The sequence below is a fragment of the Buteo buteo genome, chromosome 1 (genome assembly GCF_964188355.1).
Source record: "Buteo buteo chromosome 1, bButBut1.hap1.1, whole genome shotgun sequence".
Lineage (NCBI taxonomy): Eukaryota > Metazoa > Chordata > Aves > Accipitriformes > Accipitridae > Buteo > Buteo buteo.
In genome coordinates, this window is record NC_134171.1 from 36958243 (window position 1) to 36983252 (window position 25010).

At 41.7% G+C, this 25010-nt stretch overlaps 1 protein-coding gene across 1 annotated transcript in view; it reads right to left on the bottom strand.

The window, feature by feature from the left end:
- Window positions 1-14170: 14170 nt before the first annotated feature.
- Window positions 14171-25010, bottom strand: part of TRAPPC11 (trafficking protein particle complex subunit 11) — a 28483-nt gene continuing 17643 nt past the window's right edge. The window contains exons 17-27 of the mRNA XM_075031376.1: window positions 24538-24725; window positions 23711-23859; window positions 22076-22197; window positions 21296-21415; window positions 20870-20935; window positions 20612-20768; window positions 18911-19019; window positions 18089-18180; window positions 17054-17187; window positions 16518-16685; window positions 14171-15107 (exon numbers count right to left, since the gene is read on the bottom strand). Coding sequence (XP_074887477.1) covers window positions 15063-15107; window positions 16518-16685; window positions 17054-17187; window positions 18089-18180; window positions 18911-19019; window positions 20612-20768; window positions 20870-20935; window positions 21296-21415; window positions 22076-22197; window positions 23711-23859; window positions 24538-24725 — 1350 coding nt within the window. The 3' untranslated portion in view covers window positions 14171-15062. The remainder of the gene's footprint in view (window positions 15108-16517; window positions 16686-17053; window positions 17188-18088; window positions 18181-18910; window positions 19020-20611; window positions 20769-20869; window positions 20936-21295; window positions 21416-22075; window positions 22198-23710; window positions 23860-24537; window positions 24726-25010) is intronic.

Sequence of the window (25010 nt, forward strand, 5' to 3'; positions counted from 1 at the left end):
GGTCCAAACTAAACACCCAACTAATAAGCAGCGTAGGAAACAGCTGACTGCATAATTTTTAAGCTCTGTGCTTTTACCTGACTCAGACTTGCTGGCATCAAGAAGGATCCCAGGGGCAGGATGCAACCCAAGGGAGGAGAGGAGATCCCTGGTTATGGCAGGCGTGCCCATCTTCCTCTTCAGGAAAATCTTTGGCAACGGTATTAAATCTTTGCAATGAGGTGACTACCGCTTTGGTAGGTGAGCCGGTAGGTAGACAACTATCTATTATCTGCTTAACAATAGCCTACCTATACTGGGGAAGTTACTGCTGACCAGGAGAAAAAACACCTCCCAGCAGACACGGAAAACAAGTTCCCACTTTACTCACAGGACACATTTAATACAGGGTACAGTTCTCTCACATTCAAACTCAGGTGCCTATGTTTAGACAGGTAAATAACACTGCACTAAAACCCCTGGATTGGGAAGCCCTTTAATTTTGTTTATTTATGAAGTTGCAAAGAGGGAAATGACTTACAGGTATTTTGAAGTCAAAAAGCTGGTAAAGAGCTCATCACAGCACCACAGGTAAAAGGGGCCAGAATAGATTCCCTGCATGGGAAGTTCTTGATTGTAACTTAATAAGGAGGGAAGAGAAGGGTATGTTTATATCTCTAGAGCAGAGAAATTTTTATGTGCCTTCCAACCTATAATTGTCTCTTATCTGCTATGATATTGATGGTTGCTTTGGGCCAGATTACAGTCAGACACTAAGGCGGGGGCTTAGACGATGTATTTGACAGAGACAGGATTTTATTTCAAACTCCGCAGTTGTGCTCTACTGAAGCCATAAAGGACTCAATACTTGCAGGTAACATGCAATTTTAATTATGGAAATGGCACACCAGTTTCCCTAAAATATCTGCTTGTTGCATTGCCTTGCAAGAACCACTGAAAACACATTCAGGCAGCGCGGGTACTGATACACCAGAAGAACTGGGGTTTGGTTTTATGATTCCCCTACCAGTAATGGAAAGAAATTGTGAATGAAATGGCCATTAATTTTCATGAGCACCCTGAAAGAAAGAGCAATAAAATCTATTTCTCTGCCCTTTTTCATATTTCCTTCCACAGCCTGTGGCCCGAAGTATGGGGGCTCTGCTGACTCCTCACCCAGCCAAGCAAAGGTGTGTGGCTGATCCCTGGTGGTTCTCACATCGCCGAGTTAATGACTCCAAAGTCAGCCCAAGAAGATCAGAAGGTGTCCACCAGCCTTGGCATTTTAATCTGAAATTTCTCTGCTTTGAATAGATGTGTTTTCCTCCTACTGCCCCTTCCCATGTAGTGCAAGGCAAGTCCTGTGTATAAGTGCTGTGGGCAGTGCAAAGCTGCACTCGGGAGAATAAAATTACAGTGAAATACATATACCCCTAAGAGTATGCAAATGTAAATGGCATACATAGGCAAAGCGAGGTAAAGGGAAATCCTCGTTCATGTAACATGCATAGCCGAGAGCTCCAACCTGTACTGGCTCGATTTTCCTGTAGGGACCCCATTAGAGTGGGGACCAAAAGGAGAGCATGGTGACCCGTGGCCCTGCACTTTAATTTCGGAAGTATATTCTATGCCTAAGCAAGAAGGCACAGTAGGCAGAGCTGACCACTTCTAAATGAACTCTTCCAGAAGAAGAATTTAAGCAGGGGCTGCTATTGCAATACCCACCTGGGGAAAAAAAAAAAAAAAAAAAAGAAAAGAAAAAATTATTTAAAAATAAAAAAATATTTTAAAAAGAGGATTCTGTGCAACTAGCCACTCTGCAGGCTGGGTGATCAGCACATGGGAGTGTGGGAACCAGAGCTGGGCACAGGCTTTGTGAGCAGCCTTGGCTCTGCCCTGGCAGCGGAGCTGTGGCCGATGAGTAGGCATCAGTCTCAGCTGAACGGTTCCGATGGGGGCTTGAAAAGGATAAGAATACCATGGCTGTGGAGCTATAAAACACCACATTGGGGGGAACCGTTTGGTCCACCCCTGCAGGCAGGGGTGAGGGACCTTCACTGGTGCCCTCAGGCATGGTGGGAGCTGGCATGGGGCACTGGAGGGACTAGTTGATGCATGTTGGCTTCTCGGAGACCCCCTTGATGGCACAGGTCTGGGGAGGCTTTCCTAGATCACAGGATGGTGAAGCTCTACTGTCATTTGGCTGTCATTTTGGATGACAGCACCTCCTTTTTGACCGGGGAAAGGAAAAGGGAAAGCGACCGGTGTTGCTGGTTTTGGGTAAAAGCCCTTTGAGATTTTGCCTTCCCTTTCAAACAGGCAGGCACCCATACTGATAGGCAGCAGAGAGATACAGTAAATCACGATACAAGGAGGCTCCACCTGTGCGAAGATATTCTTGCTTTTCGTGCCAGAAAGCACAGGCTGATCGGCGGGCTTGCTCTCTGTAACTGGCCAGTGACGTCCTTCCACTTTCTGTGCGCTGATCCACTGACGACAACTCAGTTCAGAAAATGTGTGCCAGGCTTACAGCCTTCCTCTGGGCTCCCCTAAACCAAGCGCATGTCTTTCCAACCCCCAGAGCTTTGCAGGAAGACGATTTCTGCACTCAAGCAAGGAAAAATTCCTGTGGGAAAGGGGACTAACCACTACCACGGTCTTTGCATGTAGGGGAAGGCTGGATGTAGCAAAGGATGATGGATAACATGTCCGCCTCAGGTTTTAATTCACTGCTGCTGCTTGCTGCTTCTCCAGCCACTGACATTCTACCAGCATGCATTTAACACATCTGTGTCTTCTTTTGATCAGGATGCCAATTTCTGGTGTTTCTTTGCTTGATACAGATGCCTCTGGAAAAGAACAACATGGACCTGAGAAAGAAATTACCATCATGGGATTTATTTTCTTTTTCCTTTTTACAGAAATTTCTTACCCAGTTTGCTCTGTTCAATAACCTTCTCTCTTTTCACGTCACTTCAGGCCTTAAGTTTTTTGCCCTTGATGAGCTAGTTCAGTCAAAGCCATGCTTGGTTTACAAATATGAAAGTAACAGGCACCCTACAGCTGCCTACAATAAACAATTATTACTTTTAAACACAGTCCAATACCTGTTATGGTGTCGTGCGAATCATCCCCTTCTGCTCTTTTAACTGGTGAGGGGCAGTGGAATAGCCCAGCAAATGCTCATGTGCATGGGGAGGGAGGTAAGAGCCACCTTCTCCGGCAGGACCGGCTGCAGCTCATCAAGCACTGGTTTTGTAGCTGTCAGGCGGGTGCCAGGAACTGGCGCACAGTAAGATTACGGTGTCTGCCAGCCATCGGCTAGCTGCTCCGCTCCTCCGTCATTTTCCTTTCACTCAGAGCAAAGAGAGAAATATGAAGGTTGATGGGCTAGGTGCTCACTTTCAGGTCCCCTTTGGCAACACAGAGTCGGTGAAAGGGGTGGTGGGGTGGGTGTAAGAGAATTTATTCCTGGTTTAATAGCCCTTCATTATAGCTAAGCCTTTTGCGTAAATGGCAGTTTGGCTCCCATCTCCTGAACGCTGCTCCCTTGCATTAGACTTTTTATAATAGCCGTAATTACAGATGCAAGCTCCGCTTTTATTTTATGGGAGCTGAGGTAAACCTGCCCGATGTCACAACCGGTGATCCTCAAGTACAGCCAAGTCCGTGCGGCAGCGTCTCCGAATGGCGGGATGTGATGTGTGAGTCACAGCAAAGAGCCGCCGGTTTCCGCACTAGCCCTGCCTGCTCTCCCGTCTCCTCTCTCTCGCCGGTATTTTCAGCAGCCATCCTGCTGCTCTCTTGCCTCTTCCCTTTGCCTCGGCTTGTCAGGATTAGACAGTTTAACCGATGACCCCAGTTGTCATCAATCTCAATATTGAATGCACCGAGATAATACAGGCAATTCTCTGCTCTGTGAAGACAGGCATTTATGAAGTATTTGTGAAACCATTTTAGCTAAAGAAGACAGACAGCTCTACTTTGTGCCTAATATTGCCTGACAGGTGTGGACACACCCTGAGATAACTCTCTCGTCATCCCAACTAGAAGGTCAAGAGTCTACATCTGACAGAGAGAATCGCCTTTGGCACTCCGACAGAAAAATGAAAACACAGCAGCATCCAGAAAAAAAAAAAAAAACAAACAACAAACCCCTTTGTAAACCAGGTGTGCCAGATTTAACATTTCCCAGAGCTTAATTCCTTTTAAATTTTGTAGCTCCTCTTTGAAGATTGTCCATGGACCCAACGCCAGGCTAAACCAGAAAGTTTAGCTTTTGTTCTTCTATTAGCCATTATCAGCTGATTGTTTCAAACGTCTCGGGCATGGTGAGCAGTGGCTATCTCTCCACTATGCTCCTCTTTTCTCCTTTCCTCCCCCATTCAGTACCACCCACCCTCCACTCTCCTCTCCCTCGTTCATTTTCATGCTTTCCCTAGGGAAAATGCCACCTTTTTCCCTAGGGAAAATTGCCCTCCTTGCAATGCCACCCTGCATTTCCCTGCTGTCCCCAGCGTGCAGCAGAGCTCAGCTGTGGAAGGAGAGAGCAGGGAACGGCCTTGGTCACATCAGCAGCACAGCTGTGACTTCACCGTGGCTCCTGGAGGAAATCCTGGCCCCACCGGGATGTGGAGGGTGGGCTTGGATGGAAAGTTCACCAAGAGCTTAAGAGCTTGGTAGCAGGGCTGTAAGATGTACCAGGGAATAGTCTGAGCTCTGCTGGGTTATTTCTTGGGCCAGTGCAAATTTCAGCAGCTAAATCTGAGCCCACTTCATTGGCAAACGTCAGACCCAGGAGAAAACATCATTTCCTGCTAAGGTAGTAACTCTTATAAATAAACTTTGTCTTGATTTGCATGGAAATGAAGTTGTCTGTTTATAATAAATGGACACATCACTACTTCATAGTTGTGCAGAAGAGAGTTACATGATAATAGCCAAGAATCAGATCGTTTCTTTGCAAGGAAGAGGTGGGAATGAGTAATTTTTACCACGGGTTTTATGGGACGAGCTTTGCCAGGGTATGTGGTAGATTTAGAAAAAAACTACTTAGGCTTTTCCTTCTCTTTGCTGTAGGAAACACTGCAAGTTACAGAACCTAAGAGCCAGCTCTTGTACTCCAGCTTCCCCACGCTGAATGAGCACATTCAGAGGTGCTGCAGCTATTGACTGTGGTCAGCCCATACTCGACCTTGTGGTCCTTTTTGAGGCCAATCTACTGTTGCCTTCAAAGGGTGGATGGCTTCGGGTGGTTCATACTGACACAGGCATGAAGGAGGCATGAGTTTATTGGAAGGGGGGGGAGGAAGGAGGAAACCTCAGGGTTTGCTTAATTCCTTTTCTGGTCATGCTGCCTCATTGCATGAAGCACGCAAGGCAGTGCATCTGGAAAGACCCCCGTGGAGATCAGAGCTGGACGTAACCCCTCTCCAACCGGCCAGTGGCTGTGGCAATCCCACTTCAGCAGGTGCCACCAGACGGTGCAGTACGGAGGGGAGCAGGAGCAGCTGGGTTGACTGCTGCTAATCTGAGCCTCAATGACTTCTGTTTTCAAACCCACAATCTTTTTGACATGCAGAGCAATGTGCATGGAGTCTGTGGGCACCTGCGGGGCTCTGGCAGCGAGTCCTGTGTCTTGCCCCACACCCTTAGCCGTGGGCACCCTTAGGGGAAACCTGAAAGCACAGAGGAGTACAGCTAACAGCAGAGCATGAACAGGCACACCTGGCACTCCCTGAAAACCAAGGGTGGAAGAAGTTCAGGTGACAATGTTTGGGTGATGAGGGACCTGGCAGACCCGCTGCTCCAGCAGTGCTGGTTTGGGGGGCCCCTGGAGCTTGGCCTCCATTCCAACATCTTTCCTTTCTCCAGGGCCAGAGGAGGAGAAGGGTTGGAAGGAGGTGGCACCCAGGCCAGGGTAGAGTGGGAAACAGCTATGGCTGGGTCATCCTTCTTCCTGGGGGTCAAAACCCTGAGCAAGAGTTCTTCAGGCCCCAAAGCAAGCAGCAGTACTTCACAGCCAGGGTTCCTCACTCCTCCCGGTCTGCAGTGCCTCCGGGTCCCTTGCCCAGTCCACTTTCCATGGCCTCTCTGTTTTTTCTTTCACACCGTTTAACCACTGCAGCCCCCAGCATTCAGGTTTTCCCATAGCGCTGCACTAATCTTTCAACAGATCTGGTCCTTTATCCACCATTTAAGAAGATTTCTGAACATTTTACTACTCTTACTTTACCATAATGTCCTCCTTTGCCCCAGCTGAGCTGAGGTGTGATTATTTTCACTTGATCCCTGTACAAACCTGGGAGAAAGGTGTCCATTTCTGCCTAGGAGCACAGTAGATCCCCTCCCAGCTTCCATGGTGGGCATGCCCACCAGGCGAGGAGCAGCAGTATTTTCTACCATTGGCATTTTCCACCTCGTGTCCAGCCCTGGACTGGGCTGTGGCCAGGTGCTCAGCAGTACAGGTGTATTCCCGATGTGCGTGAAGCCTTGCCGAAGGCTGGCAGGGCAGAGCATCTTGCTCACGGGCACACTCCAAATGGCAACCACTTGATCGCAAGGGAGATACGTAGGTAAGTCCTGCAGGGCTGGTCCTTAGCAGCACCTGGTTCACCCCTTCGCTGACCAGCTTGTCAGCAGCGTTCCGGGTTTTAGTGCTCGTGTTCGCACCCGATCGTGGCTTAGGTTGAGGAGGAGCTGGGGTTCGTCCCTGCCAGGGGTCTGGGAAAGCCCCAGGGGACGGCTCCTGCCGCAGGGGACGTGAGGGTTCAGGGTGGCCTGGCTGCGGCCGCTGGTGCGTGCTGCCTCTGGGAGCCCCCTACACCTCCCTCGTGCAATGCAGGCGGCTCAGAGCACGCTGGAAACTAAACAGGATAGAGAAGCAGAAAAATCCCAGTTCAACATTTATGTAGGTTTTGGGGGCTTTTCTTTCTGGAAATGGCTATGCAAAATCAATCACTGGTGTGCATATACCCTCAGGAGACTTTATAAGAGAGGAATCCCTGCAGCACACCTCCTCCTTCCAACGGCAATGCAAGCTGAGTCTCTAGGACACAGCAAACGCAGGACTCACCGTGCAGGACCTGTCTGTTGTTCACCACACGACCAGCTCCTCTTCTGGTGCTAGCTGGCTTTCCAAGACAAGGGCAAGGAAAATACCCAGCTGATTTGGAAATACCATGTGGTCACTAAAATGTAATTTCATTATTTTGCAAGTTATCAGCAGAACAGGTGAGGGTCAGTGCAACGCCTGAGCAACAGCACAGGGTAGGGAGGGCGTCTGGGGCATGCCTTAGTTCTGTGGGCTGCAGATTGGCCTGACTTTGGACACAAATCTGGAGCACAGACCAAGTGCACGGATGCTGTTGGGAGAAAGATAGTCTACAAGCAAGAAAAGGAAGTTTTAACCAAGTATTATTGACACAAAAAGAACTGAGAGCTTCCTAGAAAGTTGTTTCTCTGGGGCTCAGTGGAGTCCAAGTGGAAGAGCCCATCCCTTATTTTGTTTCTTTTTTTTACCATAAAAAAAAATCACCATACTTAAACTGCAGTGTGGGCCATAGCTGCCCTGGGAACATGTGCTTGGGGAGTGGCCGGCAGCTCGCTCCTGAAGGGGCAGGAGCACAGTCTTCCTTCCAGCCTGTGGGTACGGGGTAGGGGAAACTCCAGGAGATCCAGATCCTAGTTTGCAGGAGACAGATGTCAGTTTTACAACCTAAGAAGTCAGGTTACTTGCAGTAAAGCCATAGAGCAGAGTTCAAACAGCCAGCATTTGTTGATCTCCTCATATGGATAAATTAATAAAACATCAAATTAATTTACCTAGAAATAGGACAGCAATTGCAAGCCAAAGTTTACCACAATGATTTGCATTACAGTAACAAACATGAAGCTTAATCGTAGCTGTACATCTCTATTTCCCTATAGAAAATGCTGTGCCCTCTCCTCATCATGGATAGCTCATAACTGATAGTGCTTGTACGTAATGCTGATTTTCCCCTGGCAATGAAATTCCAGGTAAATCCCACGTGCTTCGCTCAGCAGTGCATGTTTCATCCCATGGGGTAATCCTGGCACAAAGAGCATCATGCCAGGTTCCCCCAGGTGCAAACGGGCACAGCTCCTTTCCAGTCAGTGGAGCAACACCACGCTGCTCCTGCAAAGAGCACAGCCTCTTAGGGACATGTAACCAATCTAGGAAATAGAAAAACATTTCTGTTAAAATTGCCCCATCTACTCAGCAGTACCTGGCTGAGGGGGATAAGAGCATTCCTCTCTCACTGCCTAAAAAACTCCTTCACTGAATTCATTAATCATTCTTATCAGCATCCCCTTCATTCCTGGGCTATAAGCGTATTTGAACTAAAAACTTCTCAAGTCCAAATCCACACCGAGTGATGAGTATCTTCAAGGTCATATATTAACGCAGGCACTTGCTACGTTACCTACATAAGTCTTCAGTGGAGGAGCAGTGAGCCAGGGAGAGCCAGACTTTATTAAAAGGTTAACTTTTGTCTGACATCTCTGCAACCTCCTAGCCAGGTAAACGTCTTATAAACAGGCTATTTTGTAGCAGATAGAGAAAAATCAGCATTTTCTTTCTTATAAAGAGGCTGGTAGTTGAAAATTGGACTAAAATAGCTTCATTTTGCTTTTTAGCTTCCTAATGTTTGCCCACAGAAAAAACATCACACAGAAAAACAAATAGTAAGCCTTCTAGTACTTTCAAGTGCATTTCTAAATTCCTTCCCTCTGTGATTATTATATATATTTTTTTATTTATTACAGCTGTTTGCTTTGTTGCTTGTGGACTATCTTGAGAGAGCACAGCTCTTACAGCCAAGGGGAATCTGTTACTGAGCACGTATGTCTGGGTACCAAGCTTCCAAGAGATGTTAAGGTGAGATTCCCTGATGTCAATAACAAAATAGAGGATGTGTATATATGTGTGTGTGTGTGTGTGTGTGTGTGTGTGTACACACATGTATATGCTTATGCCAGGCTTATAGCTGGTGGCTCTGGGAGGGACAGGGTAGTGGTTGCTGTGAAGCAGCTCCATGGTTTTGCTTACTTTTCAGGGCTGAAGCAAGCACATCTACTGCTCACAAAAAAGAGGTGGCAAGATTTCTAAGATGGCATCATGAAATCAAATGGTGAAGAAAAATCAGGCTAAGTTCATCCCGTAGTGCAGGCTAATGGACAGGGAACTGAAATTCAAGGGGGTTTATCCTCATTTGGGTATTCATTGCTCTTTTACTGGAATTAATTTATTTCACTGGCATACATAGGTGCATGTGCATATACACGTATGTATAGATAAAAGCTACATAATGAGAGCCATCTAGATTCAATATACTACATATAATTACTTATTAAAATAGTTTGGGAAATGAGTAATTTCAATACTGGTTGGCAAAAAAAAAAATTCAAGCATGGAAAACCAAATATTTTTAAAAGTTCAAGCTTTTCCATTAACTACTTTGAAATATCCAAAAAACCCACAGTAATTGCTAGAGTGCAGATAAGACAGAAAACCTAAACATTTGCATGCAAAATGGTTTACAGGGAGAAAGTACATGCATGCTTTAAAGTAGAAATACTGTTGGAGGATGCACAGTTAAACTTTTAGAAAGAATAATTGAAATCGCAGCCTGAAGGTCAGCTTTGAATGTCCCAATGGAATCAAATATTTTTAACAACTCCTAAATGCAGGCAAAAAAATGCTAGCTACATATTTTCATTTACTTTCCAGGGAGAAATTTTTGACTCCCAGATCTCCCCATCCCACTGGCAAGTTCAGACTGTGGTAGCTAGCACACATAGTTAACATAGTTTTGCATTGATACAACACATCCTTTAAGCATGGCTATACAAACTTGATTGCCTTTGCACAATATCATGTTCCCCAGCAAATTATCTAGAGATCTGGCAAGGAAATTTGACATAATTTTCTTGAAGAAATTAGAATAAAATATTTACATTCTGTTCAGGTGAGGGAATTTGTACTCTCATGAATAAATCTTTGGGGTATTTTAAAATTCTATTTAAATACATAAATGCCTGGGTTTAGTTATCCAACACTTGCCATCTCTTTAGAAGTAAGAAAAATGACAGCACTGGGAAATGTAGAGTTCTGCTTTCCTAAAATCTGTTTCACTCCCATTAGTATTTGCAACATATATTCCTTCTTCACCTCCCCCCAAATTAAAACTGTTTCTGTAAGGCCCACAAAGATAAAAGACAAACAAGATGAACTGAGCTTATTCTTTTTCATTTGGCTTATCATGCTCAAGTCTACCTAATGTAACACCTTGCAACGTGAAACGTTCTTGCATTTTGTAAAGTTTCACTGGCAATGAGACAACAAGGCAAAGAACATGAAGCCTTCTGCAGTAAAAGGTGAGGAAGGTTGGTTACTTCTAACCTGAGGGGCTTTAAGATACACGACCAAATAAGTGAACACCAAGGTGGGAGGGTTTCTAAGCTCTGGATGACACCCCTTGGGGTGTGAAAGAAGAGGTGGTTCAGAAACTGGATAAAAAGGGAACAGAGCTCTTTTAGACAAATTGTCTAGAAGAGTCAGAATTGCTTTCTCACAGGAATTTGAAGTAGAAGTGAAAGAGCTAGTAACCATCTTTTAAATGCCAATGTGAGCATGCACATCAGTAACGCACTGTGAAGAAGCTGTGGTTAATTGGTAGGTAACCATCCTTTCTCCTGTGAGCTGCCATCCCTACGGCTTGTCACGCTGCAGGGGACACTGAGCAGTCTCCACCTCCACTGCAGAGTAAACAAAGACAAGTCTCAGAGCTGCGTTGAGACTGGAAACTTCTCCAAGTCCTGCACCACGTCTATGTATTTCCACAGCAGGAGAGCGCATACGCAGTCTCACGTGGGGCAACGCCAAGAAGTATTCCCTCCAAGTCCAGAGGCTGAGGGAGCTCTCTCAGAGCAGGCTTTTATCACAGAAATCCACAGGCACAATCTCACAGCAGGTCCCAACGCAATCTGCTGTACAAACAAAGGAAGGGTTTTCCCTGCTTTGCCCTGAACAACCAGAAAGCTAAGGCATGTCTGGCATCCAAGGTGCAAAGGGCATTTCAGCCGTAGAGTTCTGGGGTCCAGGAAAGGCAGCAGACCGATTAGTTCCTTAACTAATTGCAAAAATCAGAGCTCATTCTAGAGGAAACTTGCAGAACTTTTTGAGAAAAAACATTATCAGGAAATACAATAACATAAGGGAGATCAAACAGAAGGTCACAGTGATCTCTGGAAGCGGGTACCTATCTGCAGAGGGAAGCAAGCAAGCAGGGAAGCGCACTGCCTGGGTTTGAAGAGAACCTTCGAGCAACCCTCTTGGGAAGCGGGGACCTCGCTCCTGCCAAGCCCCCTCCACCAGCACGGGGAAGGGCAGTCAGTCACGTTCTGCATGGATGGCACTCTTGCCGGTAGAGAGGGATTGCCGATATCTGAGAAGAGGAGCAGAAGAGCTGGGATAAGTTTTGACCAGTTTGCACATCTCGGGACCAGTCTGCATCTACGTTATCTGAAGTCACCTCTGTGGTTTTTTTGCAGAGCACACAAAGATGTAGCCCAGCATATTAGCCCTTAAATTTAGCAGGATTAAACAGGTCCCAGGTAGCTCTTAACACTTCCACTAGGTTTGTTCATCCCTCATTTAAAAAAAAAAACAACAAAACAACAAAAAACAAAAACCACACAAAACCTAGAGTTTACTTTAGCAGAAACCTTAAGCCAGTTAAAACTATTTTTCCCTTTACCTAGTTTTATCAGACTACAGTACCCACAGCCATCCCCACAGAATGCTCTAAAGAACCAATTCCCTAAAATTATTTTACACATTATATAAACTTGTTTTCTGAACCTTCTTTAAGCAAAATGACTAATTGGGATACATCCTAATTTTTATTGAGTACACAACTCGCTTTCAGCAGCACTTTACGGCTATTCCAATAATCATGTTCCTGGTGAGGCAAGAAGCGTTATAGTCATGAACTATTTTACAACCCAGTGTGGTGGGGCAATGGGACAAACCTACTAGGCTAGTAGAAGCTGCCTCAGTACCCCATTGAGCAAATGCCTGATACCCTGAAAGCTGAGATGCAAAGCAATCTGAATAGTCATGCTGAATTTGAGAAAGCTGAACACACTTAGTCACAAGTCCTGCACCGGTCTCCATCCCTCACTTCATTTAACCAGGTAAAATGCCTTGGAATAGAGCAGAGATTACTACTCTTAGCCCTATCAGTATCTTGTCAAAAGCATCCCTGGAGAAGGACTGGCAAGGTAGGTTGGGGTAAGATACCCACGTTCACTGTTGCACTCCTTTAGCTTAACTTCTTCACTGAAAAGACGAGAAGGAGCGGGAGCTCATTGTTTTTCGGAAGAGGAAGCAGCAGAGCAGGTTTAAGGAATGAGCTGCTTTTGAGATGTTTTTTTCTTCTTCCTACTCTACACACAGCAACCTCAAACCTGAAGGAGAGTCCTAGCACAAGTATTCTTACCTAGAGACTCCCAATCTCCCAAATGAAGGCAGAGAAAGCATGAAGTAAAACATCTTGTTCATTAGGTCATGCAAAAAGGAAGCTGGTTGAAGCTCCAAAACCCCCGTGTAAATCAATGATCTGAGAAGACATCATGCAAGACCCTAAAAGTTGATCAGGAATTAAAATCTTTCTTTTCATTCTTCACTTTTACTGAATTTCTTGTAACTAGAATTTAGCAGTCAGAAGCAATGAAGAAGAGAAAGAGTACCTTTCTTTGCTCCAGATTTCACTGTAGGCCAGGAGATCCAAGGTGATGGGACATGTCCTTCCCCTCTCACGCACTTGGTAGCATAAAAGGGGAGGAAACAATATTGCTAGGGCTACGTCTCCAGCTGAGTAGCAGTCTGAACATGTTGATCTCGAACTTTTCTTCCCCTGAAAGCTATTTTTAAACGAGTCTAAAAGTAGCTTCTCTTTTCTTTGATGCTTAATTAGTTCCAGTTAAAATAGGCTACATTTAAGAAGTATATATTGGAGTTTGAATGGTGCTCATCAAAATACAGTAAACAACAAAAAAGCTGTACTTACACTGAAATATATGTGTCCTTTTTATCTCCTCAAGACTTCCAAAGTGATTTGGGTTATGAATCACAAACATTCCCCTCAGCATTAGAGTCTTATGAGTCAGTAAGATAGTCATCATTAATCACTTCTCAAGCATTTTTAACAAGGTGGTTCCTGCTTGCTGCATGTTTTCATCCACATCAGTCATTTACATAGCATAAAAGGTGTGCCTAGCACTTTACAGACAACTAAGACAAAAATCGTTGCTTTGTAGTGTTTACAGCTACAATAAGATCACATAAAACAAGAAAAAATTCTTTTTGCAAATGACAAAAAGAATAGAAATTACAACTATAGGTAAGTAGCAAGTAATTTTTTTTTCCATGGTGTGAGGTAAGTTTGCATTTCTGTATTTCTATATTATTTTTATACAGTTCCTACTTTTACGACTCACCATTTTAAGTAGAAATCTATTTACACAATTCACTTAAGACTTTAATATCATTGTAACCACGAAAGCATTTTATGCCCTCTCCTTTCTCAAAGGAATGCAAATCGCTATTTTGCTGTTAAACTGTTTTGGGGCAGGGGGGGAAGGCACCCCAGTTCTATACTGAACACTTACACCACTTGCATCAACATGTCTTTTAAGAAGCTGTAGCAGAAGTGCCAGAGTTGCCGTAATATGAGTGGCTACTTAAAATAAAAAAAAAATTGGAAATGAAATACATTTTCCACTCAAAGTTAACATACCTATTCCATGACTGCCACTTAGTTCATGATATTTAAGCAAGGAATAAGGAAGGTTTCATTTGTTCTTCCTAGCAAGGTTTGTCAGTTATCGTCTTTTCCTCTATACACTGAAAAAAATCTTATCTGCACTCCATGGAAAAGCTGTATATTCTCACACATATTTTTTCAGGACTGCCAATTAGCCTACAGTCCTTTCACTGGTAAGGAATGTTTACATGCTTCTCTAACGCTTTCCTCCAAGTATTACAGCTGTTATTTTGGACTTCAGTGCCATAAATGAATGTATCAGCCCACAAGACAGACCAAAGTTATGAAACAACAGCTGTGAAAACAATGCAATTAAGGACACAGTTTCAGAAGTACTCTGTTACAAGCTGTTTATTAGAACTTCACTTTGACAATAAATAAGGTATTTCCCAAGCAATCAAAATGTAATTATTTAGAAAGTTAAACAACCCAAGTTTTCACAATGCATTTTTTTATATACATGATTTACTGTATTTTAAACACCAGTTCATCCAGAGCTGTACAACAGTAGGATGTCCATTTTTTAAATTCACACAGCAGGATACTACCAAGACATATCTTTGATCTGGAAGCTGTGTGTGTAAAAATAACCCAAAACCATACCAGCTTCAGGTTGGATAGTCCAGCTGTTACAAATTAATCTCTCTCTGTTCATTAGACTAGCTGTTGCTGACCTCAAATTCAGATGTATGGCTTACCCTGAAGAAATAATGCCTTTTAGATTTATGGTTTTAAAGAACAAGTAAGCTGGTTGATTCCAGCAGTACAATGTAACCAATTGTAGTTTACTGTGCTACTGCACACCCTGTTCTGCCCTCAACACAAGTGGCACAGAACAAACTTCTGTGAAGGATGATCAATTTTCAGTGTTGTAAATCTCCAAGTACAAACTTTGCATTTCAACTTACTGTTAGTTATGAAAATGTCTTTTGGTTTTGGTCAAATCAATTAGCATTTCTTCACTTAGATACTCAAGACATTTAATATGCCTTAATAATACTTTTAAGAACATTCCTGTTAAATAAAGCACCAAGTTTTCCCCGTATGTTTATTCCTTAAAGAAAGTCTATGAAAGACTAGGGTTTTTTAAAACATTAGTTCTGCTAAGAGTTGTAATTTTAAAATAAAATTTAATTCTTATGGTTTGAACAAAGCCATGTTTCCAAAGTGAGCTTTATATATCCTGTGCAACATCCCATTTTCTTTAAGTGCAGGGTACAGGTCTTGAAGTTACGCAGCTGCAATCGAGTTATCATCTGCTTGACGACCTTGAGGCTTTAAGAAAATAAAGATGGAGAATTAAAGGAAAAAAAAAAAACCTACACAGAAGACTAAGGCTGTTATGAAACTCACTTTGCAATACATTGTGTTGGTCAATGCAGCTCTAGTATACAAGTGAGGCATTAAGGCCATCCTTATTTCTAATGGTTTCCAATCACAGCACAAACACAGAGGACATGCAACTGAAATTTCAGTTTGTCCCAGTGAGTGCTTGGTAGAGGTCTCAGCTCCTTAACTACCTCTGTTAAAAGCCAAAAGCATCTCTAAACACATTTGGACAACAGCACAAGGCGTGGCTGATCAGAGTTATGTAGTATAAAAAGCTGATAATTACCGATCCATAAAACAGGAAGGAAACTGACAGTTTCACAAAGGAATTTTAAGTAGAATCACTAGATATAGGAGGGAGCAAGGAGGAAGTTTTAAAGAAGAAAAGGCATCTTTACAATAAGGTTTTTTGAGGTCCTGACAACTCCGAATCAAAAGCAAGCATAATTCTGAAGCCTGAGAGAATCCACAGGACCATTGAGATCACCATAATTTTGAGGAAAAAAACCTTTTGTACTGGCTTAGAAGGACATCTTGACAACCAATCTAGAAGAGCCACTGATTGACAGCATATGTAAAGAGTAAATTCTGCCTATCTCTTTTGGCTAAAACAAAATTGAAAGAATGCCAGGCCTGTTTCCTGGAAACCGGATTACAGATGTCTGAACAAGTCCATCTCAAGTCATTTAAACAAACTCTTCAGGCTGCTTGCTTGCTAGGAGTCTGACTAAAAAGTGAATACAATATTCTGGAGACAGCAGCAGTGGAACAAGAAAGCATTGTTTTGGGCAATTGGATTTAAATGATTCTTAAAAAGTCAAACCTGTGATCTATTTTTCATGACAAGATTGAATTGTCTTCAGTCATACCACTTAAGAAAAAAACATAATAATCTAGACGGAGTGATTCACTGAGACTATGTGTTTTTAGAAGTTTTTTAGGGAGGTGTGGGATGCTACAGTGTTTCTGAACCTAGTCATATGGGTTGCTCAAACACTTTTTTTTTTTCAGCAGTGCTACAAATTATGGTATTAAAAGTATTTCATTACACTTAGCTCATGCCATTGTACTCATAATACAGACAACTTTAAAACTCATTTTACAGAGTAAGACATGGAATAACAGGGACAGGCTAAGCACATTCAGCGAGTTCATCTAATTGTAACCAAATACCTGTTGTGCTTGAACAGATTTCTTAAGGATTTTGATTGCCAACACCAATGCATTACCCAAGACTTTTTAAGGCAAGTAACTCTGTTACAAGCTGGCCATTTTATTCTGCTGAGATAGTAGTCCCCAAAAACTGAGCAGCCCCATGGGGAGCCTTTAAACATAAGGCATTTCTCACAGTCTTACCTTTACAAAAAGGTGTGTCGGTATGAATCGTCTGAGCAACTGATTAGTGAAGTTTGGGAATCGCAGCAAGTTAACATGAAGAGATGGTAACTGCTGATATCCAGCCATCAGAGGATAGAAGTTATATAACATTTCCTGCTGTGTGCCAGGAAGGATTCTTAATCGGATCTTAAAAAAGAAAAGAAAAAAGCCACATGCATAGATAAGTTCTGTGACCAGAAGCAGTCCTCTGTTTACTTTCTATTTATACACTGTTTAAGAATGCAACTACTGTCCTATTCTAGTTAATCTATTACTTCTATACTGAAACACCATGTCACCCATAAACAACATGACAAACAGCTCTTAGTCAGGCTTCCATTTAGCCTTCTTTACATGGAATCTGCATCCCTGCAGTCTTCCAGACAGAATTTACCATACTTTAAACATCTAAAAAACAATGAGCTTGTCCTCTCTGCACATCAGTGAAAGTCTAATCAATGTATTCTTCACTACCAGATAAGCCAGCAGGATCAATAGATGTGACAATTTTGTACCTGTTTAAGGCCAGAGAACATGAAGGCATCACTGGGTTCCACTGACACCTCCACATCCTGGACTAAGTCGGTCTTATTTTGCAGATGATATCTGACAGGTAGGGACTCTCGGACTCGACCAAATGATGGCAGATCTTTGGAAAGAAAACAAGTAATCTCAAATACAAAATACATTTTAAAAGTTCCATACATAAAAAATAAGTCTATCAAAGAGCACTGAAAAGTTTGAAGAAGAAGAAAAAAATATATACAATAACTAGGCATCCAAAGTATTTCTGACAAGATTTTTCAGGAAAAGAGATTAAAGAACAGAACACAACTTCATTACAACTTTTCAGTAACACTCCTTCAACATCTAGTTACAGAACTCCCAACTGCTAATGCTGTCTAAGAATGCTAACTAGGAAGTCACTTTGGTTGCTGCTGGGTATTTTCAGCTTACCAAAACCTTACCAGATACTGACAGGAAGCTCTTTCAAAATGTAACAGGAAAGGATGGTGGAAGAATCTCAGTACAAATGAAACCAAACTGAGGAAAGCATAGTAATTCTGTGTGTTCAGTGAGCTCTCCACTCCCCCTTTGCTCTTTGTGCAGGCGAAGTGCTAGAAGAGAAACAGTTCACCTGCCTGCAAGCAGGTCCAATTCTCCAGGCTATTTCTTTCCTGGGATGCAGCCAGAGCATGGGTGGATGGAACAATGCTTGCCATAGGCATCTAGAGAAACCTAGTGGGAAGGTAGCATCAGCAGAGGTAACTCTGGCCTCTGTGCTGCCACATAACAGGTCAACATTGACAGCTTTTAAAAGAATGCATTCACGTAACTATCTTCCAGCTCTTCCCTTGAATTGATGAGGGGAGAGAGGGGCAAGGCTTGAGACAGTCTAAGCAACGATACAGTTTCTTTCACTAGCTCCATAATATCCAGCACCCGTTTTTTGTCTTTTGCTACAGTAAAGGCAAGCTCTGGATGCTGTAAAGCTTTGGCAGTCCTAAAAAATTCTAACTGGGACATATACGTTGCCAAATCAGTATTACCTGCATTAACATGGAGGGGAATGCTCTCTACAATCACATGTGGTAGAGTGATGACTGTACTAACAACAGGTACGCTTTCCACAGGTGAACTTCTGCAGGAAAAAGTCAAACACAGACCATGCTGAAAGTTATACAACAAAGTATCAAGTAAGTACACAAAAAGATCACCACCTATATGTGACTGAACTGAAATTATAGTGGTGGAAAGAAAAAACCCAAATCCTTAGATTGGATTGTTTGAAGTGAGAAAAAAAAAGTGCCATAGCATGGGGATAAAATAGCAAAAGGCAAGTAAGAACACTAAACAGCTCTAAAACTAAATAAAAGTGAACTAAAAGAAAGATATACCTCAACATTTGTCTTTGAAAACTGAGTGAATGCATAAACCCACAATCTAGGGTGGGAAAACAGTTTTCCCCATTAAAAAAGTTTGTTTGTTTCTACTATCACAAAACTATTCCTTTGACTTGGCTTCTCAAGTGAAGTATTTCATGACTGGAGAAAACAGGGAGTGGAAGGTGACAAAACAGGTCTGTAACTGATCTAAGATCTTACAAGGAAGAAAGCTTTACAAAATGTTAAAACGATAACCACATAACATTTTTCTCTTAAGTGAAATATGTATTTATTCAAAAGTCTAAGAGGCTAAGTGGTGATTAGTAAGGTCTAAAGTATAGACAGTGCTTGCTTACAGGAAGATCCAAACCCAAAAAAGCCAAAAAACCACTGCTCGCCCCCCCGCTCCAAACCCAACCAATTCACCATCATCCCTAAAACCAAGCCAAATTATTTGTCTCCCCACCCAGGCCATGAGAGACTTGCCTCTTCCAGGAAATTATGTAACATCCAGTTGCCACTCCACTAGCATTAGTAACTGGAGGACATCGAAGGCAAAAGCACTCACTGGCACTCTCACCTGTCTGTAAAACAACTATCAGCAAGATTTTGTTTAAAATCAAAGCATAATCGTTACTGCAGAAGCCACTAAGTCTAAAAATCCAATATGACACAAACACACGTGTTCAGCCAGAAAGGCCTTTGAAGTGCCTTGCAAACTATACCTTTATAAATTCAATGAAGATTGTGAAGTATCCCAACATATAAAAGGGTGACATATACAAATATACAACATTTTACTTTCTGAACAGCATTATGAGATCTTTCATGTACACACAGAACAAATCATTGCAAATTTAGAGTTCACGCACAAAAAAAAGGCAAAATTATGCCAGTTCAGATTCTATACTTCTCCCACAGCAAATTCCAAGACATCAGCATAAGATGCCTCTCAGGTTTTAAAATGAAAATGAACACATTCTCCTCTCCCACCCAAATAGATGAGAGGTGGGCAAGAGAGGGAAACCAAGAAAAATCTACTGGCTTTGAGTTTTCACTTTTTTCTCCCCCCCCCTCCCCGCATGAGCTAGAGAAAAAAGTACTTTTTCACTTAGAAAGTGAACTAAAAAAAAAAACACAGTACTAAGAAAATAGGTGTTTCAGTCATTCAAAATAACAATTAACCAAGTCTTATGGGAGGGGGGGGGGGGCTGAAATCACCCAAAAGGTGGACAGCTGAATAGCTGGTATCTGAGGGGGTTCGTATCTTCTGGCAGTTAGCTCTTTAGAAGCATCAGCCAGAAGCCATGAAGCAAAAGGTGCCAGAGCTAAAGATGAACTCTCATAGTTTGGAGACTAAAGGACCTGGGAAATAATTGGGTTTTGCCAGGTAACTCTTGAACCTACAGAGGTACTAGAGTCTTGCAAGTCCTTGATTACATGGGTGGACAGCTGCCCCACAATCAGGCAGCAATCCAGACTGCCTCATTTTATTTCAAGTTTTGACAGAATACACACATTTTCACATCTCTGACTCAGCAAATGCAAAGACAATGTTTTGTTGGAAAATTTTGGATCAGCTCTACTGCCAAGTACTCCACTTATTTGACTTTAAAGCTAACATACTGAACTCTTAAAAGGTTGATATCTGTAAGGTAATTTTGTAACATTAAGTAATTAATAATTAAGTTGTGTTATTATAAAAAAGGATGCTTACTTCTAACTATTCTTTATAGCCTACCTGTCCAGCTTCACATTTTTTGGTTTCATGACTGCAATCATGGACATGGATCACTTTAGGCTTTGGATGCTGTCTCTATCACATGGTAAAGCGTTTGCATTCCAGAAAGCATATGTAGTCCATAAACACTGGAATTATTGAGTATCTTTTCATATGGATGTCTAAGAAGTTGCATATCAGAAGTACTTTCAGGTGCTTTCCCTTACATCTGTTATATTTAGAATTTTGGTTACCATCTATCATTCAAGACTATTTACTTGATCCAGTGAAGCAGAACTACATCTTGAAGCATACTGCTAAGTTGTGTTCTGGCAAGCAACTATAGTATTAAGCAGCTTTCTTCTATTTAGAGTTTGATAAGCAAATGCTGTTTAAGACACCCCCCTTTCTTACTCCCAACTTACGCAAAAAGTATCCTCCTGATAGCATAATCTAAGAAAACTTACCATTCTCCACATAAGATTCCAGTTGATCTACTGGGGTCATGGAAGGTGACAGCTGTAGCTGGGTGGTTACAATAGTGAGAGGCCAAGGAGAGGCACTCAGGATGTCTGTCATCAGTAAAAATGGTATATCTGCAAATACTCTGTCCAAGTGCTCCAACTGTCAAGACAGACACAAGATGTTGCTATTTCTAACTAAACAGGGTACAACCATTGGAAGTGGTGCAATTCCAAAATATCAACAACTTTTCAAACACATACCTTTGTGGAGACAAATTTGACAGCAACATCAAAAGGAAATACTGTTTCTATGGTTACAGTTTCATCCTGTATAGGCAAAGAAAGGGGTGGGAAGAGGAGGGGGAAAAAGTCATATTCAGTTTCAGACTTGGCTACTGATGTCAAAGATTACTAATGTAAAGTTACTTTTAATCATCACTTTAACCAAGCCCTCCCCAGGGCAGAATGTATCTTCAAGATATTTAAGAATAAATATAGAAAACTTTTCTTCTAATTATACTTATGAAACTGCTCACCCTAAATTGGGCTACCTTACTGCTGATTTAGCATTTTTTTCTGTCTACTAGAAAGGCCTCTAAGAGACTTGGAATTACAGCTTTTACATCGAAAATACTTCTTGCATTTCATGAATGTATCTCCAGCAATTGGTGCATCTTTACATCCTACCCGGTGACACTTGCAGAGGATTTCTTTCCCCTCAACGATAGTGTCGATTAAGTAAGAAACGTAAACCAGAAACATTCTTGCACCGACTGTTCCACAACGAATGTATATTGGTTTTTCCAGCTGCAAAATAAAGGAGACAGTATGAGCCAAGCTATACCTAAATTACATTAATTAGGCCTAGAGCTGTCCAAAACTTGTTAATCATCTTGGTCCAAGAGGGCAATAGTAGAATGGGTATTCTTTTAACCATAAAGAATCCCCTACAATGCATGATCTTAATCACACAGTAAATTATTTTAATCAGAGTAGCACAGCTCCAGTGGCTTCGCGACTGATGCTTGCCTCTTACTTAACAGTACAAGAAAAGAACCGTTACTGTGTAATATATGATATACCCAACTTCTAATTTACTAGTCACAATTTTGGTTTGGTGCAACATCTGCATATTTGATCCTCTACCACGTTGAATCACACTTGCTGACTATTATGTACTGTCCATTAGACAGTGTGTTTAATTAGCAGTTGAGATTAGCCTCCTTATTTTATTTATCTCCTAGCTGTATCATCAATCCCAGAATATATCTTATTCCCAAATTTAGTCCAAAAGGGGATCTAGCTAAAGAAATACTAAACTACAAGTAAACAATAGGTAAAATATGCCGTATTTCATTTATCGGTTCAGGTATCTGAAAGTAAACATAGGTCCTTCTATAAGAGTCTTTTATTAGTTGATCCCCATTGTCTTAAGTGTGATATAGAAATAAGGTTTTAAGCCTTCACCTTTTCCCCTGGTTGCAAGTCTCCTACTGGGATATCAGGAAGCAGTGCAGGAAAGGACTCATCACATGCATCTGTTCCATGAAGAGTCACCTGAGTTTTCTGAGTCAGGTTGGCATCTTGCCCTAGGATTAAAAACAGTCTTCATATCCACACAGGCTTACATCACTGAAGCATGAAAGCAATAACTACAAACAATAAGATATTCATCTCAAACAGCAATGCATGTGGAATTAACTTTGTTCATTTGGTTGAGGAGTCTTTCAAAAGTACCAGCAGAGGGTAGATTTGACAACAAAGTTTTCTAAGTTGGAGGATTCACACCCTGCAAGGTTTTTGTTTCATCTATTTAGGCCAGGAAAAAAAATAATTCAAAAAATCAGAAGTCATATCTAGATGTTCCCTACCATATACAAAACACAACATGATTATGCGATCCAAGTTTTTCTTTGTACTTTTATGAAGTAAAAAGGAATTTCACTGTTCTGTGATTCTTCTGTTTTCAAGAGCATAGCTTAATGATTTTACATATTTTAAAAACTGTTCTTCCAAATCTGTGTTGAAAATACATATGTGTATAGATGTTAAATGACACCATTCTTCAGTCAGAGGTTGACTAGAATAATGGCATTACTGCATTCATGTGGGATAATTTTCAAAGTAAAACAAGCCATGTCTTGCCAAAGGCTTGCAACTGTGGAAAATATATCACCTTTCCTATAAATGAAATGTCAAATTTCAATTGTTCTTTTAATGCAGTTAGCAAGCCCACACTGACCTTGCATATCATGTGTTAAGAGTTAAGATCGGGGGGGGGGGGGAGTCAAGACCAACTGTTAAACACTGCTTTAGGAACCAAGCCCAAACATCCGATTAAATAAGTTTAAAGAACACTCCATTGACTTTAATGAACCATATAACTGTATAGGGAATGTGGTTCTATTTCAGAGCACACAGCACATTTTGCATCCTATATGCTAGTGGCTGAAAAATACTTTTGCCTTTTAGGCTGATTTCTACAAACAGGTGTACCGAGTATAACATTTGGACTTCACATATTGAAAACTGTCAGCAATAACTACATACAGCTAACTAGGACTTAGACACACAATACTTGCATTTTTTTCCTTTTCATTTGAAGGAATGCTGTCTCAGTTCTCCACTGCTCCCCAAATTTCAAGTGGTTTAAAAACCAAACCCCATTGTCCAGGGCAGGGAAAAAAAAGGTGGGTGTGGGAAAAACCCCACAAAGACTATACTTAGCAAACATTTATCTAGCACTGTCTAATGCTTTCATCTCAGCAAGAAAAAGATCTATCTCTTAGGAAAAAAAAAAGTTATGACCAAATTTAATAAAAGTTAGGAAGGAATACAAAAGCTTCCATGTTTTCTTTCAAAGACTTATCTTTTGAAAATAGCCATATAAACACCACTGACAAGCAGCGGTTAAGATAACCATAGCTGAATGAGTCTGGTTAGCTCTTGTTCTTACCACTAGTATCTCATCATTCCCAACCTTTACTTTGGTTTGGCTTTTAATTACCGCAGGAGAGCCATTTACTACATTTCTCTGCATTGCATCGAGAACAAGGAGTCAGTTAGGAGACTGCAGGATTAAAATAAAATAACACCAAATACCTGGCTTTAAACCTGCTGTAAGCTTAACATCTTTGGCCACTGTGTCCTCATGTGACTGGACTGTCACAATCAAACAATACATTTCATTAGTCAGGGCAGGAGGTTCATGACGGAGCTGAACAGAAATGTTTGGCACTCTAGAAATAATCCTTTAAGAGAAAAGACTCAGTTATTCTATGTTTCTTAAATAACAAGTTTTTAAGACTAGTTTAAACAAGATTAAAACAGTCTATTGTTTAAGAGAATTTTGACAACTGGTAGCCTATCCAAATAGGAGATGCGAGATTCCTGAAAAGCAACATAATGGGAACAACTCTATAAAAACTATTTGGAACCCCAGTAATAAGCATTAATGGTTCAGATGTTCTGCCAGGAAAGAAAAAAGCACCCCCACCAACAGCAATTGCATTTAATTATTCTGAATACATCTAAATTAGTGTTAGCCTATTTATTAATAATTATTTTCCAAAACAGTTTCTTAGGAATTCTTTCTTTGTGCGACAGCTTTTGTAAGAGAACAATAACACCTCCTAGCCTACACAAAAATCTGGGAAAAGTCTGCCTAGCAAAGTTAGGTGAAGGGAAGAACTAAAGCATACTTGGTATGCTCAAAGACCAGTATAAGCTTTTTCTGTACTTCAAGCTATGTGGAGCCTCAAAAGGCCTAAAGAATTAAGATAGGTACTATCTTATCCCCAGTTAAGCAAAGACATATTAAAAAGCTTATATTAAAGTCCCAATAATTTGTCTTCTTTCAGGCAGAGCGATCAGGACTTCGCAGGAGACTCACAATGATACATTATATGTATTTTCAAGTCTTTACTCACATAGTGCTTGCCTGAATAGTCAAACTGTCCCAGTGCACTTCATTATCTGGAAGCTTAGGTCTTCGCCTGAAAGAACGTGCTGCCTGCAATGCCTCTTGAGATGAAGCAGCATCTCCACCTCCTCCACGCCAGTTCAGAATCACACATCGGCCAGATTCACTTCCCAGGATCAAATCCACAGAGGTGATCTGAGAGATACAAATTTAAACACATACTGATAACTTTGTCTTCAGATCACCTACTTTAAGAATATAGTTTTCTGACATAAGTAGGCACAATAAAGCTGTGTATATCAAAACGTTTCTGGCAGCTTTGCAGACTGCATACACCTCACCATCCCAGGATTTCATTTAATGAAACAGTGGTGGGAAAACCATCTCCGTGCTGTGGAGTGTAGTATTTTGTAGTTTCCTACCCTCCCACAGTGCTATATCACCTCCCCCCTCCCCTGTTTTTTTTTTTAAGGTATTGCA